The 16572-nt window shown below is 42.8% G+C and overlaps 1 protein-coding gene across 1 annotated transcript in view; it reads left to right on the forward strand.

Annotated features, from left to right (window-relative positions):
• CERS3 (ceramide synthase 3) overlaps positions 1–16572 on the forward strand; it is a 105721-nt gene that overhangs the window by 67532 nt on the left and 21617 nt on the right. The window contains exon 11 of the mRNA XM_025919586.2: positions 4841–4994. Within this exon, the coding sequence (XP_025775371.1) occupies positions 4841–4994 (154 nt within the window). The remainder of the gene's footprint in view (positions 1–4840; positions 4995–16572) is intronic.

Raw genomic sequence — 16572 nt, forward strand, 5'->3', positions numbered from 1 at the left:
GCAGCACAGGGTCCCCACTCTTCTGGAGCTCCTCTCCCTCTCCTGAGTGGCTCCCCCCTCCTCTCCCTAAGCAGAAACTCCAGCCTAGGGAGCTGCACTCCCCTCCCACCCCATAAGCCACCTGTAGTGGGAACGGGTGGGTGGAAAAGCAGTCATCCTCACAACAGTAGTGACAGTAATAGTCCCAGCTACCATTTTTCGAGTGCTTCCTGTATGCTAAGCTCTTCCCATTTGTCAACTCCTCTAACCCTCACGACAGTCTGACAGTCTGACGAGGGGAGTGGTGTTGTTTTGATCTGACAGAAGAAACCATGCCCAGAGCAGTTCTGTAACTCGCTGAAGACAGCAGGAGAGACATGATCCTAATCTACCAGGCTCCAGAGCCCACGCCTTGTCTCTCTCCTCTCTGCAGCTCTCTCAGAAGGCATTTGCATTTTAATGGTAGTCTCCTCCATTTCTAGGACTCCACAGTTTGCAAAGCTGGCCCTGTGTCCCCCTGGAGCCTCCCTGTCACAGGGGTAGGGGGTGACTTCCACCCTGTCCCAGGACCAGGAAGCTCAGTGACATGTGCTCAGGTTATGAGGCAAGAAAACAGCCCTGGAATGGCCTCAGCCCGGGAATCCTGCTCTGCTGAGTTTAGTCCTAGCATATCACTCCCCTTCCTACATCCAGCAAAGCTTCCTGATGCCATGACATGCAAGGCCAACATGAGATGGCTCCATTCAACTCTCCACTGGCATCTCACACCGCCCCCCTCTAACGGTCCTCTCCCTTAAGCTGCACCGGTCTTGTTTTAGCCCTTGACTTTTCCATGATGCCTCCCACCCGAGGGCCCTGTACATGTGGTTCCTTCCAACCAGAACCCTCTTTTCTGTGTCTTCCCTTTAAGAATAGAGAAATAGGGAAATCGCAGGTGAGTCAGAACCCTTTTTCTTTCCTTTGCATGGATCACAATGAGTAACTGCATTATTCACATTCCCTGGTAGAATCTGTAAAGTGGGTGCTTTTGAGTAGTTTCCTTTACTGTTTTTGATACTGACAAATCCCTATCGGGGACCTAATAAGGAGCAAGCCCCTGGAACAGGTGAAGGGAGGGCACAGAGATGAAGACGTACAAGCATCTATTAGTACAAGGCAGGTTGAATGAATCAGGCCAAACGCTCTAAAGGAGGAGGTAGTGGGGGAGCCTAGAGAAATACTATACATTCAGAGGTGATCAGAACAGCACCGAGACTTGTTACAGAGGCTCCCGTGCTTGCTTTGATGGGTGAAAAGAGTTTTAGCTGAAGATGGGAAGGGCGGGGCGCCTGGGTGGTTCAGTCAGTTAAGAATCTGACTTCGGCTCAGGTCATGATTCGGCTCAGGTCACCATTCGAACCCCGCGTCAAGCTCTGTGCTGACAGCTTGGAGCCTGGAGCCTGTTTCAGATTCTGTGTCTCCCTCTCTCTCTGCTCCTCCCCTGCTTACTCTCTCTCTCTCTGTCTCTCTCTCTCTCTCTCTCTCTGTCTCTCTCTGTCTCAAAAATAAATAAAACATTTTTAAAATATTAAAAAAACAAAAGGGAACAGGTGAGGACATTCTAGGCTGAGAGAGTACAGAAAAAGGCACACAATTCCCCAAAGATCCAGCAAATCAGAATGACAAAGAGGCTTTCTGTACATTCTTTCCTGAAATCCCTGTGAATGCAGGCCCCAGAATGTGAGCCTTAGCACTTCAGGGATTTGGGTCTGTTTTATTCATTGCAACATTCCTGGCTCCTATGAAGTGCCAAGTAGCACTTTGGTAGGTGTTCAATAAATATTTATTGAATGAATAAAGTAGATAATCATTGCTTCCATTTTACAATTGAGAAAATGCACAGAGAAGTGGATCAAGGTTACATAGAACCAGGATTTTAAGTGGTAGAGCTGGTTATGTTAAGAACATATAGGAGGGGTGCCTGGGTGGCTCAGTCAGTTAAGTGTCCAACTTCAGCTCAGGTCATGAGCTCCCAGTCTGTGAGTTCAAGCCCCACGTTGCGCTCTGTGCTAACAGCTTAGAGCCTGGAGCCTGCTTCGGATTCTGTGTCTCCCTCTCTCTCTGTCCCTCCCCCACTCATGCTCTGTCTCTGTCTCAAAAATAAACATTAAAAAAAAATACGGGAAAATATAGTTTATAATGATGGAGGTGAGAAAGGCCTTTTAAAGTGTAACACGGAGGCTACCTATAAAGGCAAAAATTGATAAATTTGGTTACAAAAATATTTTAGAAGCTGATTTGCCCCCCCGCCCCCCCCCCAAAATAAACAAGGATGAAAGAATGAGACTATGTGATGATATTTAATATGATTATAAAAATAATGTTGTGCTTGATATGTAAAGAACATTTATAAGTCAACAGAAAAAGTAAACACCCCAATAGAAAAATGGACAGATACCATGAAGAAGCAGTTCACCAATGTATAAATCAAAGTAACCAAGTAAAATATAAATATATATACACACACACACGTATATTCATTTCACAAGAAATACAAATGTAACTATAAACAATGTGATGTTCTTTTAGGTAGAGGCTGACAGAGTACAATGTTGCTCAAGATCTAAGGAAGCAGGTGCCCTCATACATTGAATGCAAGACTATAAACTGGTATGGTCTTGCTGAAAGCAGTCCTGTAACATATTCTAAAATGTAAAATGAGTATACTTTCTGATTAAGGATTTTAGCCATTCTAATAATCAAACGGTTCTATCAAAATATCTTTACAAGTAATTCTTACAGTATTCTCTATAATGTAATGAAACTTTGGAAACAAATAGCTATCAATAAGGGACTAGATAAGTTATGATATCTGTAAATAGATTTCTGTGCAGCTGTTTAGAGGATGGCATATAGTAGGGGTTGGGAAACTCTGGCTCACAGGCCAAATCCAGCCCACTGACTATTTTTGTTAATAAAGTTTTATTGGCCCACAGCCACACCCACTAGTTGATGTATCTCTACGGCTGCTTTCACACTACAGTGGCAGAGTTGAGTAGTTGTAACCGTAACCAAATGGCCCAGAGGCCTAAATTATTTATTATCCGTCCTTTTACAAAAATGTTTGCTGATCCCTGATATATAGATAGAGTCATTGACACGGAAATCTCCCTGTATCATATTATTTAGTCATAAAAGCAGGATACAAAATCACATGCAGGGGCGCCTGGGTGGCTCAGTCGGTTACGCGTCCTACTTTGGCTCAGGTCATGATCTCGCGGTTTGTGGGTTTGAGCCCTGCGTCGGGCTCTGTGCTGACAGCTCAGAGCCTGGAGCCTGCTTCTGATTCTGTGTCTCCCTCTCTCTCTGACCCTCCCCCGTTCATGCTTTGTCTCTGTCTCAAAAATAAATAAACATTAAAAAAAATTTTTAAAAATCACATGCAAAGTGTGTTTCTGTTATATAAAATTATGTGATGATGAGGAAGGGGAAAAAAGACTTAAAGACTTAAAGAATGTATTTTTAGGAGCAATGACTTCAGTTGCGTTTACCAAAATGTACTGGGTTACCTGTGAGTTGTGAGATTTTAGGTGACTTTTACTTAACCTCTTTATATTTTTCTATAATTCCTAAGTGTCTAAAAATGATTGGCATACATAAAATGGATAAATGGCTATTATCCTTGTTATACAGAGTTTAGAGTTCATTTAATTACTTTTTTTTATTTGTTTTTGTTTGTTTGTTTGTTTGTTTGTTTTTGAGAGAGACAGAGGAAAATCAGGAGGAGGAACAGAGAGAGAGGGAGACACAGAATCCGAAGCAGGCTCCAGGCTCTGAGCTGTCAGTCCAGAGCCTGACCTGGGTCTTGAACTCATGAACTGCAAGTTCATGACCTGAGCCAAAATCAGGAGTTGCATACCTAACTGGCTGAGCCAACTAGATACCTCATGAATAGATTTTTTAAAATTTATGTGTTTTGAGAGAGAGAGAGAGAAAGAGAGCAAGAGAGAGGGAGAGAGAGAACAAGTAGGGGAGGGGCTGAGAAGGGGGGAGCAGAGGATCTGAAGCTGGCTCTGTGCTGAAAGCAGAGAGCCTGATGCAGGGCTTGAACTCATGAACCATGAGATCATGACCTGAGCCGAAGTCAGATGTTTAACTAACTGAACCACCCAGATGCCCTTAGATTATTTTTATAATTAGAATAATATACTTACAAGTCAACCTATCCAGAAACTCTAAGATCATGGTAGTGTATGAAGTTTGGGAAGGAAACAGGTAGCCCTTCACACTGTAGTTGTATCTGAAGGCACTGTGCATTCTGGGTCATCAAGGGCAGTTCCAATGATGTCCGGGAGTCTGTTCATGAAATCAATAAAGTATGCAGTTCACTTCAGAAAGTGGAAGTAATAGAATCATTGCTTCTTTAAAAGCCTCTCTTATTGGAAAATTTACTTTCATAAAATCCCCCATTCACCTTTGCTGTCAAATAAATGAGATTGTGTTATAAGGCAATTATAACTCCATGTAAACATGCATTATCCTATTTGTTCTACAAATCCCGGGAAGCCTAGTAGTGTTCCCTATGCTCTTCTGTTTGCAAAGAGGAAACCCAGGTACAGAAACTTTGGAGTGGAGGCAGTGTGACAATAAAAATTCCATTTGCTTTAACTTTTCTCCCAAGAGGCAGACTGTATTTTTGTGTGTGTGGCTCGCCAGTGATATAAAAGGTAATGTTAGTATACTGTTTTCCCTTGAGGATTTCCTGGACGTGGTTAGAAATGAATTAAATGTTGTATGCCTTGGGAGAAAAAGTATTTGTTTTCTCACTGAAAATTCACAAGTGCTTTTTAATGAAATACTCTTCTCTGTTTGTTTTTTTTAGGATTTTATATTGCACGCTGATCCTTCCTCTGCACTACCTTGAGCCTTTCTTTTCATACATCTTCCTCAACCTCCAGCTCATGGTCCTGCAAGCCCTTCACCTCTACTGGTGTTACTTCATCCTGAAGATGCTCAAAAGATGTATATTCATGAAGGTAAGGGCTGTCTGAGTCTTACTGTTCTTAACGAGTGGATTTCATTGCTAGATTGAAGGTGAGGCCCAGGTGGTGGAACTTTCTAGTTAATTAATAGTTAACCAGAATTCTTTATATTTTCTTGATTTGATCATTATTGATTAAAATGTATCTAAAAGGTAACTATCTTTTCCATTAAGTAGGTCTCTAAGGTGCTTTTAAAAAATTGCTTTTATTAGAAGACAAGTAATTTTTATAAAACTTTTATCCAAATATTGATTGTTGCTGCTTCTTAATTTATTTTTATTTTTATTTATTTGAGAGAGCACAAGCATGAACAGGGGAGAGGGGCAGAGGGAGAGAGAGGGAGAAAGAATCCCAAGCAGGCTCCACACTCCTCGCAGAGCCCAATGCGGGGCTCAATCCCATGGCATTGGGACTATGACCCGAGCAGAAATCAAGAGTCAAACCCTCAACCAACTGAGCCACCCAAGTGCCCCTTGGTTGTTGCATTTTAAAGAATGTCCTAATAAGTCTAAATTTGGTCTGGTTTGGGGTAAGCTTTATTGTGAAAGTTGAGTAGTATTTCAGAGCCTTATGGTTACCTTCACTGAACACTCAATTTGCACATAAAGCTCTCCCTCTGAGCTTTCTCCTACACCTGAAATATTGTCTCTCATTTGGCTATGCTTTTTCTCTGAAAACAGCTTCTTCTCTAAGTAATAACAAATTAATAATACATTTTAGACAATAGAAGTTTTTGTTTGTTTGTTTTGAATTCAGTTCTGGGATTTAATCCTAGAACAGGGGTGGGGAAGGCTTCAAAAATGAGTAAGATATGATTACTGCCTTTGGGGAAACAACCCAGCATCTGGGGTGGGGGGAATATTTACCTACTAGTGACCACCTATATTGTGGAAGACAGAAACTAGTTGACTCCAGGGGGGGAACCAGGGAAAGTTTTATCGAATAGACAGAATTTGACTTGAGCCTTTAAGGCAAGTAAAAGAATAAATAAATAAAATAAAATCATAGTTCTTTCTTTGTCTGGAAATCATACTTTTTAAAAAAAAATGTTTATTTATTTATTTATTTTGAGGGAGAGAGAGCAGGAGAGGGGCAGAGAGAAAATCTCAAGCAGGCTCTGTGCTGTCTATGCAGAGCCAGATGTGGGGCTTGATCTCACAAACCGTGAGATCATGACCTGAACCAAAATCAAGAGTCAGACACTTAAGATTCAGCCACCCAAGTGCCCCTGGAAATCATACTTCTAAGGGAGTTTTAATTAAGGATCTTTCAAGGTGGAAGTTACAGTGGGCCCATTTTTGGTGTCACCATTCATGTGTAGTATGACACTGTATCATCAGAGGGAGTGGCTTGTAATGTAACTGGTATCCTGTCAATTTATCTGATAAGCTCACATTTTGATCAACCGTTCAATTCATTTGTTTTCCTATTTTAGTAAATGTGCCTCAAAGATTATTGAAGAGTTGACAAATGAAATGGACATTGTGATAATCGACCTCTGGGTTTTCTACCATCTCTTAGCTTCTAGATCTAGACAGAGGTATAGGAAATTGCATCTGGATTAATCTCAAACCAGATTTTGAAAGTAGTATTTGTTTGTTTAAATAAATTACTGACTTGAACTTGTTTTCTTGAGAGTGGACTCTTTCCCTTAAGTAGGAATGCCCAGGAAAAAACAAACAAACAAACAAACGAACAAACAACTTTCATCCAAAGATTCTAGTTTATTAATATTCTAAATAGTTTTCTCCTGACCTCTGCAAAAGTTATTTTACCTCTGAGCGACTGATAAAGTTAAAGGGACTGAGATAAGGTTAAGAAGTTGAGTATTTAGACAATTTGCACATCCAGGGGCTGGAAGGAAGGCAGGCCACTGAACTGATCCTGTCCCACCACTGAGTCAAGCCTTCCTGGAGCGCCCGTCCCTAGGCAGAAACGGTTCCCTTAATGGCTGGTGAGTGACAATAATTACAGGCCTGGAAGGGATCCAAGCAGAACAAAACTTGGAGACCAGAAGGTACTCTTGTTTGGTTTCAGCATAATTTTTCATATTTCTGACCTCTAATGTGTTGTACCAGGCCTGATTAAAAACCCAGTGCGTTGGGGAGCCGTGGACAGGAATTCCCGATTTCTCATGCTGTACTTTGGAAAAGCTGTTTCCAATTGCATTTTGACAGCAGTAGTGGAGGCCCCCGCAGCCCTAATCCCTGAAGTTCTTATGACTTCAGCTGGCTTGCATGCACACTCTGTTTTCCATAGCAGTGGCAAAACTGGCTGTGAAATCAGCTTATTCCTCCAAAGCCGTAAAGTGCCTTTTAAAGAATGCCATTTGAAGGCACAGTTGCATTGCAAAGGGGGAGGAGACAGATAAAGGTGGGAGTTGACATTCTTAGAGGAACAACTAACAAGCCAGTTTTCAACTCTATTTAATACGTAGTTAGCATTTAATGTACACCTCAGTTGTTACTAAGGTGACTAATTCTTGGATATTTAAAAAAGGGAATTGCAGAAGTTCTCAGGCCTCTTAAAACGTCTTTCAAATCTTATAACAGAGGTTGGGAATTTGTCTTTTTAAGCTTCTAGGCCCTTAATGAGTAGTTTTGAATATGCAAACGAATACGTCATTCAAGGGAACAAACCACACGGGCGTGGAAAGTCACAAAATTGTTTATTAACCTTTTTATGGCCTCCACGGATTTGCCTGGTAGGCTGGCAAGACAAAAGTGATTACACATCCTAAAAATAGCAATTTTGGAAATATCCATACCTTATTTTCCCTAAATAGTAGGGTCACTGCACGTGTATGACGAATGAAAACCTTCTACCGTTTGCTCCTGTTGTTGAAGACCTTAAAACAACAGAGGAACCGAAGTGGTTCCTCAAAACGGGGGGGGGGGGGGGGGGGGTTGTGAGGAACTACCAGCCCACACATCACATTGGGAAGTATGACGGGCTGATACTTCCGTCTTGTCATTCTCTTTGCAAACACGAGAAGTGCTTTCAGAGGAAATTGGAAGGAGGGTGGCATGCTTTCGTTTAATATTACTTCAGAGAATTTGATCATCCTTCTGGTTTTATTTTCTTCTTTCTAAATATCACACTGGGTGCTGGCCAACTCAAGCATGTCTCTCTGACATCTTAGGCTGGTGCACAGCCAAAATGCAGAGGGAGGCGCATTGCACGCAGCCGTCACAGCCAGGACAGGGCAACTGGCCCCCTGGCAACCTGCCCCAGCCATCTGCTCCGGACAGGCAGCGTCTCTTCAGTTCAGAGATGACACTTTATGCGCGGTGAACTCTTTTAGTTAAAGAAAGGAAACCTCTCAGAAATAGGGGAAACTGAGGCCTCGACCAAAGTCACACAATAAGTTTATGGCAAAGCTGAGACTAGAACGTGGGTCTCTTAATGTGTAATACTCTGCCTTTTCTAATTATTGTTGCTTTGAAATAACCAGAAAATTAATTTAAAATACTTGTAGGGGGTAAAAAAATAGTCCATAAAACAACTTGAGTCATCAAGATAATAGAATAAAACCCAGCACGAATCCTTTAACTTGTGCTTGAACGTTCTGAAAACATAAGAACATGTTTTGTATTTACTTTTTTAGTTTCAAATCACTTCCTTGTGAAGCAGGCTCTGTGTAGATTCAAATCTCTGCTTTCTCATTTGCTGGCTGTGTGATCTTAGGGATATTACTTCCATCGATTGCCTGAGTTTCTCCACCTGTAAAATGGAGGTGGTGATATTAACACCTGCCTTGTAGTATAAAGCCCTTAGAACAGCATCTGGCACATGGCAAGCACATGATAATGTCAGCTACCATTGTCATTACCATTATTACTATTAACTCAGGTTCTTTGTGCCAAGTCATGGAGAGCCTGTGACTTCCAGGTAGCCTGGCATTTGGCTGTCAGTCAAGCCCTCCCTCCCTTCCGCTTAGATAATGCCGCAGCTGAGTCAGGCATCAGTCCAAGGGCTCCCATGAGCCCTTGCTAAGCTGTCTTCTGCCAGACGACTTTCAGGACTCACATTCTGATGATCCTTTTTGACACACTCCGATATCAGCATGTTGGGGAAGAAATACAAAATTTGTAACATCTAGGAAACCTCTAGGTCTCTTTTCGTGGTAGTTAGCAGTGGATGTAAAACCTGCCCTTTGCTGGACAAGAGGTAAAATATCACAAAGGCTGGCGGTTAAAATAGCGTATTATAAAAATGTTATCAGTTTACATTTCCATAGTTCCAAGTATTTATATAGATTAACTGCTTTTACCAATCTATTGGGGGCACCTGGGTGGCTCAGGCCATGATCTCATGGTTCTCGAGTTCAAGCCCTGCATCAGGTTCTGTACTGGCAGCATGAAGCCTGCTCGGGATTCTCTCTCTCCTTCTCTATCTTCCCCTCCCCTGCTCGCATGCACACGCGCACACATGCTCCCTCTCTTTCTCTCTCTCTCAAAAATAAATAAACACTAAAAAACATTTTAAAAACCCCACAACAATCTATTGAAGAGGCAACAGTAGAGTTTATAAACTTGTAAAAAGTAACCATGCAAAGTTGCTTGGCTTAAGAAATTTCAAATTTGAATCTTCTTCCACACACTCCATTCAGCCGAGCTGTGAAATATACTTGCAGAACTGGGAGAGACCACTACGCATCCACCAGGACACCATGACCCCCTCCTCAAGTCCTTCCCACTGTACTGCAGTGTACCACTCCCTTGCACATCAAACTGTGCTCTGTGTTTCCTAGAGGAAGAGAGGGGGGTGAGTGACGAAGTTACATGACTTACCCAAGGTCACACGGGAGTGGGGTTCATGCCTGCAAAGCTTGAGACTTCACAGCCCATGTTGCTCATGTGCTGTGCTCTCCTGCCTCTGCAGCAGCTCTGTGTTTGTGAATGTACGTCCTCCTAACATGAGTGATATGTATTTAATATGTGTGTGTTTATATGTATTTCCCTGCATGTGCATTCAGTGGATGTACACTCAGTCCTCACAAATTTCATTATCTTTTTGTTCATTGTTTGGTGAGTTTTAGTAAAATTATAGACCAAGCGGCCAATACTCTATTAGGATGTAGAACATTTGGGGCGCCTGGGTGACTCAGTTGGTTGAGCGTCCAAGTTTGGTTCAGATCATGATCTCCTGGTTCGAGGCTCTGGGCTGACAGCTCAGAGCCTGGAGCCTCCTTGAATTCTGTGTCTCCCTCTCTCTCTGCTCCTCCCCCACTCATGCTCTGTCTTTCTCTCCTTCAAAAATAAATAAACGTCAAAAAAATAATAAAAAAGAAAGATTTAGAACATTTCCTTGACCCTATAACGTTCTTAGCGCCTACTTCTGGTCATCACCAATTCCCACATTGGCAGACACTGTTTACTTTGAGAGAGAGAGAGAGAGAGAGAGAATCCCAAGCAGACTCTGTGCTCAGCTTGGAGCCTGACACAGAGTTCGAGCCCAGGACTCTGGGATCATGACCTGAGCTGAAATCAAGAGTCTGACACTCAACTGACTGAGCCACCCAGGCTCCCCAGAAACCACTGTTCTTATTTCTGTCCCCATAGACTAGTTTTAACTTTCTTAAACCTTATATAATTGAAGTTACACAGCATGCTCTTCTCTACATTCTTTTACTACAAACTTCATAGTCTTATCATGACTTTGCTCACTTGTCATTGTCTCCTTGCCAGTAATCCATGAATTCCTGCTCTTCATAGAGAATGCTCTTTAGAAAATCTCTCTAGGGCTATCCCCATTAGGGGATTCTGTGGCTTGAAACAATCATAAATTTGAGTTTTTAGAAACTTGAAAGTGTGGAATTGTTTAAAGAAATCAGAGTAGAACAGGCAACCATCATGGCTCTAAGATAATCACAGAAGGGAAATGTATCCTGAGAGGCCTGTGAGCAAACCCGCCTCTTGCCAGCTCCCTGCCTCCAGCAGGATTCCTGTTGCTTCGCCCTGGACTAGGAGGCCTCGGAACAGATGCCAGGGCATAGCCAGAGCACCTAGGATGGCAGTAGGCACTCAAATCCTGCCTTTCTTTCCCTGTCCCAAATATGGCCCCTGATGTTTCCTTGAACCACTGATCATATCTTGCTGAAGTTGAAAAGGAGGTGAGGGACGGGGGAAGATCTAAATAAGAAGAGATAAAAGATGCTCTGACAGCTTTCATACCTGATTTTAAAAACCATTTCATGAAAATGGAATTGAATTTTATATATTCCTGAGAAGAACAGATACCCCATTTAATTAGTAGAGAAGTAGCCACATGCACATGCCCACTAACACATGTACACACAGAGATATCTTATATGGGACTTGAGTTTCTCCTTTTTTATTTTTAGTTTATGTGTTTATTTTGAGAGAGAGAGAGAAAGCACAAGTGGAGGAGGGGAAGAGAGAAGGGGAGAGAGAATCCCAAGCAGGCTCCATGCTGTCAGCGCAGAGCCCGATGCAGGGCTCAAACTCACAAACCCCGAGATCATGACCTGAGCCGAGATCAAGAGTCAGATGCTTAACTGACTGCACCACCAGGCACCCCTGGAACTTGAGTTTCTGTTTCCATCAGCCTAGACAAGGAGACAGGAACAATTTATGGCTTGTTAATAAATCTACACATTCACACCAGGATGTGAAAGTGCTATTAATGGGCTCTTGGGCCAGAGAGCCTGGTAAAAACAGGGGTAGGGGGAGACGTGCACTGTTTCTGTTAATATCCCACAAATCTCTGTGGTCACACCCTCCCTGCGGTCCCCATCCCTCCCCCACCACATAAGTCTCAGAAGAGAGCTTTATGTAACACAAAAGAAACCTTACTCCCGAAGATTCATTCAGTTTATAGATAATGGGTAAAATAAGTTAATTTGTACAACATTTTCATTTTGATGTATCACATGGGCCTTAGCATCATGCTGCCTTTATCTATGTTCTGTTTGGGGCATAACAGGTGTGCCATCCATGGGACCCTGGACTCTCAGTGGGGGCTATTTTCTGCAAATTGTGTCTGCTTGCCACATACGGTGGACTCTGGAAATCCTAAAGAGAGCATCACTGGACACACACACTCTTCCTGTGGTCCCACAGCCCATTTTGCATGCCAGCTCTGAGACTTTCATTTCAGTCAGACCTCAGCCTCAGTGTTGTTCCAAGAGACTTGGACTTGTATGTACACTTCTGTAACATTTTTAGAATTTCCGGAGATGATGGTCGTGTCTTTCAAGGGAATGGGGTTGGTTGTTCTCACTCACATGGTTGGATTTGGGACCACCAATCAAATCTCTAGAACATTCCACCAAGGCCTAGCCGTGGTGGGGTCACAGGCTAAAGTCAGAGCTGATCCTATAGGAGCTATAATGGGTGACTACTTATGTCATGATTTGGTAGGAGCCTCTAAATCTACATGCACATCCCCTCAGAAATCTCCTTTACCCACTTCTCTGGGCGCAAGATGATATGAAGAATGTGTGGAAGGTCCAGGCTCTGGGATGACCCTGGGCTCCTGGCTGTCCAGAAGAGAGTAACAGGTAAGGGCAAAGGTCAGCGAAGGTGTAGAGGAGATGGAAAAAAACTGCCTACATTCTGTACCATTCTTGCTTCCCCGACTCAGTTGCGTGTGTGTGTGTGTGTGTGTGTGTGTGTGTGTGTGTGTGAGACCATGCACACATGTGCACATAGAGGGGGATTTCAGGGGTGCTGTGGGACTCCACACCCGTGAGGGGATGAAGGGAGCTGAACTAAGCAGAGGTGGTGCTGTTACAGCAAAGGCCTCAGCCAACCCTAGAGAAAACCCTAGAGCTGGGTGGCCCTCCAGAGATGTCCAGTTGTGGCAAAGAGGCTGGACCTCTGTCCCCTGACATTAACCTATTGCTAAATGTGTGCTGCCCTGTGGGGAGGGAGCTTAACTCCGGACAAGGCAACTCTCTTCAACCAAGGATAATACCAGAGAAGGACATTCCTGGAGCCCCCCAGGGCTGGGGGTTTAGAACCATGGTTCTGAGGGCCTCCCACTTCTTCCTGCCCCATCCCGAACCTAACAGGAGTCCCCATGAAGAGGACTGCGTGTACCTCTATAGGCAGACTAGGCATCCGAGAGCATGGGCTCCAAACACGTAGAAGTGAGGCCTTGGAAAAGTCATTTATTTATTATTTTACCTTCTGTTTTCTCATTGCGGGTGATAACTGCCCAACCTACTTTACAGGATAAAATGCCAATGTGAATGAGATGGCTCTCTAAACTTCAAGGGGCAGAGAAATCTTTGATTATAACCATTGCAGTAAACATTCCATGGTTTCCTAGTCAGTCATTTCCAGTTACTTCCTGTCCCCCACCCCCCACTCGCAAGACACTTGTTTCTCTCATGCAAAAGTCCTTTCTGAGCTGTGGAAGATCAGTCACCAAGGAGGCCATCCAGGAGGCACTGAAACAGTTTGCTGAAGTGTCTGGTGAGAAAGGGGCACTCACAGGTTTCTGGAGAGGGAAGGTGGGGAGGCTGCAGGAGGCTGAGCCCCTGGACACTGCCCTGTGGGGCTTGGAGTCAGGCCGGGCCTTTCTGAGAGCCTTTAGAAATGTGTCGGGTGCCAGGCACTGGAGGTGGCAGGTCTGGTGGCTCTGCGTGTCTCCTCCACTTGTGCCCCGTCACCCCTGGAGAAGGTGGCCCTCCCAGCTCCCACTTTCTACAGGCAGTCCTGGCACTCACACTTGCGTTCCTCCCCAGGAGTGATATGTGTTCTGGAAGCATCTCTGCAATTGGCAGGTCTGCATCTGTCTCAGGGTTTCTCTACAGTAGCACTGGTGACCCCTGGAACCAGATGATTCTTTGTCATGGGGGCCATCCTGGGGACTGTATGGTGGTTAGCAGCACCCCTGGCCTCTCCCTGCCAGATGCTGGTAGCAATCCCATCCCTAGTTGTGGCAACTTGAAATGTCTCCAGATGTTGCCAGATGTTCTCATCCTGTTTGAGAACCACCACCTATTGGTACATATGTCCATTTCCCTTTCTGTAGAGGTGCATCATGTTTTCTTCCCCCAGCACACGGTATTTTTTATAGAAGTTTCAAAGGCTTCATTTTATTGCATTATTTATTTACTCCTGTGCTTTGTGCTGTTGTCGTCATGCATTTTAATAATATATAATAAATGTCATATGTTTATATATGAAAATATACATCTACATATAAATATTAATTACACATTACTACAAATGCCATATTATGTTGCTATTTTTTTGTTTTGGACATTTAATTATTTTCTAAAATGATAAAATTTTGGGGCGCCTGGGTGGCGCAGTCGGTTAGGCGTCCGACTTCAGCCAGGTCACGATCTCGCGGTCCGTGAGTTCGAGCCCCGCGTCAGGCTCTGGGCTGATGGCTGGGAGCCTGGAGCCTGTTTCCGATTCTGTGTCTCCCTCTCTCTCTGCCCCTCCCCCGTTCATGCTCTGTCTCTCTCTGTCCCAAAAATAAATAAAAAAAACGTTAAAAAAAATAAATAAAATGATAAAATTTTAACTTTTTTAATATTTCCCTTTATTCTTACCATTTTTGGCTCTCTTCATATTTTTACTGGATTTAAGATACCAGGGTTTTCTTTATCGTCTTCTTCTTTTTCTTTTTACTACTTTAAAGAAGCTGCTTTATTATCTTCTGCCTCACATGCTTTCTGATGAGATGTCTGTTTTATCTTTGTTCCTCTAAACAAATATGCTCTTTGTTGCGGGGGGGGGGGAGGGCTGCTTTAAAATTGTTCTCATTAGCACTGGTTTGCAGCAATTTGATCATGATGTATCTTGATAAGATTTTTTTTTTTAATGTTTATTCTGCTTGGAGTTTGTCGAGCTTCTTGAACCTGTGGGTTTCCAGATCTCATCAAACTTAGATTTCTAGAAATGTTTCAGAATTTCTTCTGTTATCCCTTCTGTTGTCCTGTTCTTGTGGCACTTGCATGACCATTTCATTGGCCCAGAAATCAATGATATTTTGTTCATTTTCAGTCTTTTTATTTCCCTTCTATGCTTCATTTTGACTAATTACTATTGCTATGTCTTCACAATCTTTCAGTTTTTCTTTTGTAGTGTCTGATCAACAGTTATTCCCATCTAGTGTGTTTTTTAATTTCATATATCATATTTTTCATCTCTATAAATTATATTTTGGTCTTTTTTGCATCCTCCCTTTTTCTTACTATGTTTGTGTTTTTCTCTACTTTCTTGAATATATGGAGCATATTTATAAAAGCCATTTTAACATCTTTGATAATTCCATCATCTCTGATATTCTTGGTTCTGTTTCTATTCATAGAATTTTGTCTTGGTTATGTGCCATATTTTCCAAATTCTGTGCAAGCCTGGTAATTTTTCATTAGATGACAGGCAGTGCTCACTTCAGCAGCACATATACTAATATAGATGTGAGACATTTTGAATTTTACATTGTTGGATGATGGATTTTGTTGTATGCCTTTAAATAGTGTTTTTGTATGTAGTACAACTAGTGTATTTTGTTTTTGTATGCAGTCAAGGTGTTATCATAAGTTTGATGCTTTCAAGGCTTGTTTTTAAGCTTTGTTAGTGTGAAACCAGAATAACCATTGGTCAATGGCTATTAATTAACAGTGAAGTCCTTCTTAGTGTTCTCCTTGATGTCCATATACTAAGAGTTCTTTTTGGGGCACCTGGGTGGCTCAGTCAGTTAAGCGTCTGACTCTTGATTTCGGCTCAGGTCATGATCCCAGAGTCATGGGATCAATCCCCTCATCAGGCTCTACATTGAGTGTGGATCCAGCTTGGAATTGTTTCTAACACTCTTCTCCATTCACACTCCCTCTCTCTATATAAAAAATAATAAAAATAAAATTTTAAAATAAAAAAAACATTAAGGAGCAAGTGGGTGGCTCAGTCAGTTAGGCATCTGGCTTAGGTTCGGTCATGAGCTCGAGGTTCATGGGTTCAAGCCTTGCATCAGGCTCTGTGCTGACAGCTTAGAGCCTGGAGTCTACAATTCTGTGTGTGTGTCTTCCTCTCTCTGCCCCTCTCCCACTTGCGCTCTGTCTCTGTCTCTGTCTCTCTCGCAAAAGTAAATAAACATTAAAGGAAAGAAGAATTTTTTTAAAAAATTTAAAAAGAGTTCTTTTCACTCTGGCTGCTGAGCAGACAACAAACTGCCACCCCAGTATGAGCTCCAGGGGTTGTTTTTCAACTTTTTCTCTGGTGATTCTTTGCCTGGCCTTTGGTAGTTTCCTGACACACACACATTGGTCAGTGCTGAGTCAAAGACTGAAGGGAATTCCACTAAAGATCTCTGGAGCTCTCTCTCTGCATATCTTCCTTCTCTCCAGCATTCTGTCCCACAAATACCTGCCTGGTGGTGAACTCCAATTTCTGTTTCCTCAACTCAGTAGCACCATGGGGCTCTGTTTGGTTTCTTCACTGTGCTTCAGCTTAGAAATGGTAAGATGGTATGCTGGGACAGGCGAACGGCTCCCCTCCTCCATTTTCCTTTTCTCAGGAATCACAGTCCAGAGATACTTCTTGAACAGTGTCTAAAAACTATTTTTATATTTTATCCAGCTTTCTAG

This window comes from Puma concolor, chromosome B3 (assembly GCF_028749965.1).
Source record: "Puma concolor isolate L17-30 chromosome B3, mPumCon1.1.hap2, whole genome shotgun sequence".
Classification (NCBI taxonomy): Eukaryota; Metazoa; Chordata; class Mammalia; order Carnivora; family Felidae; genus Puma; species Puma concolor.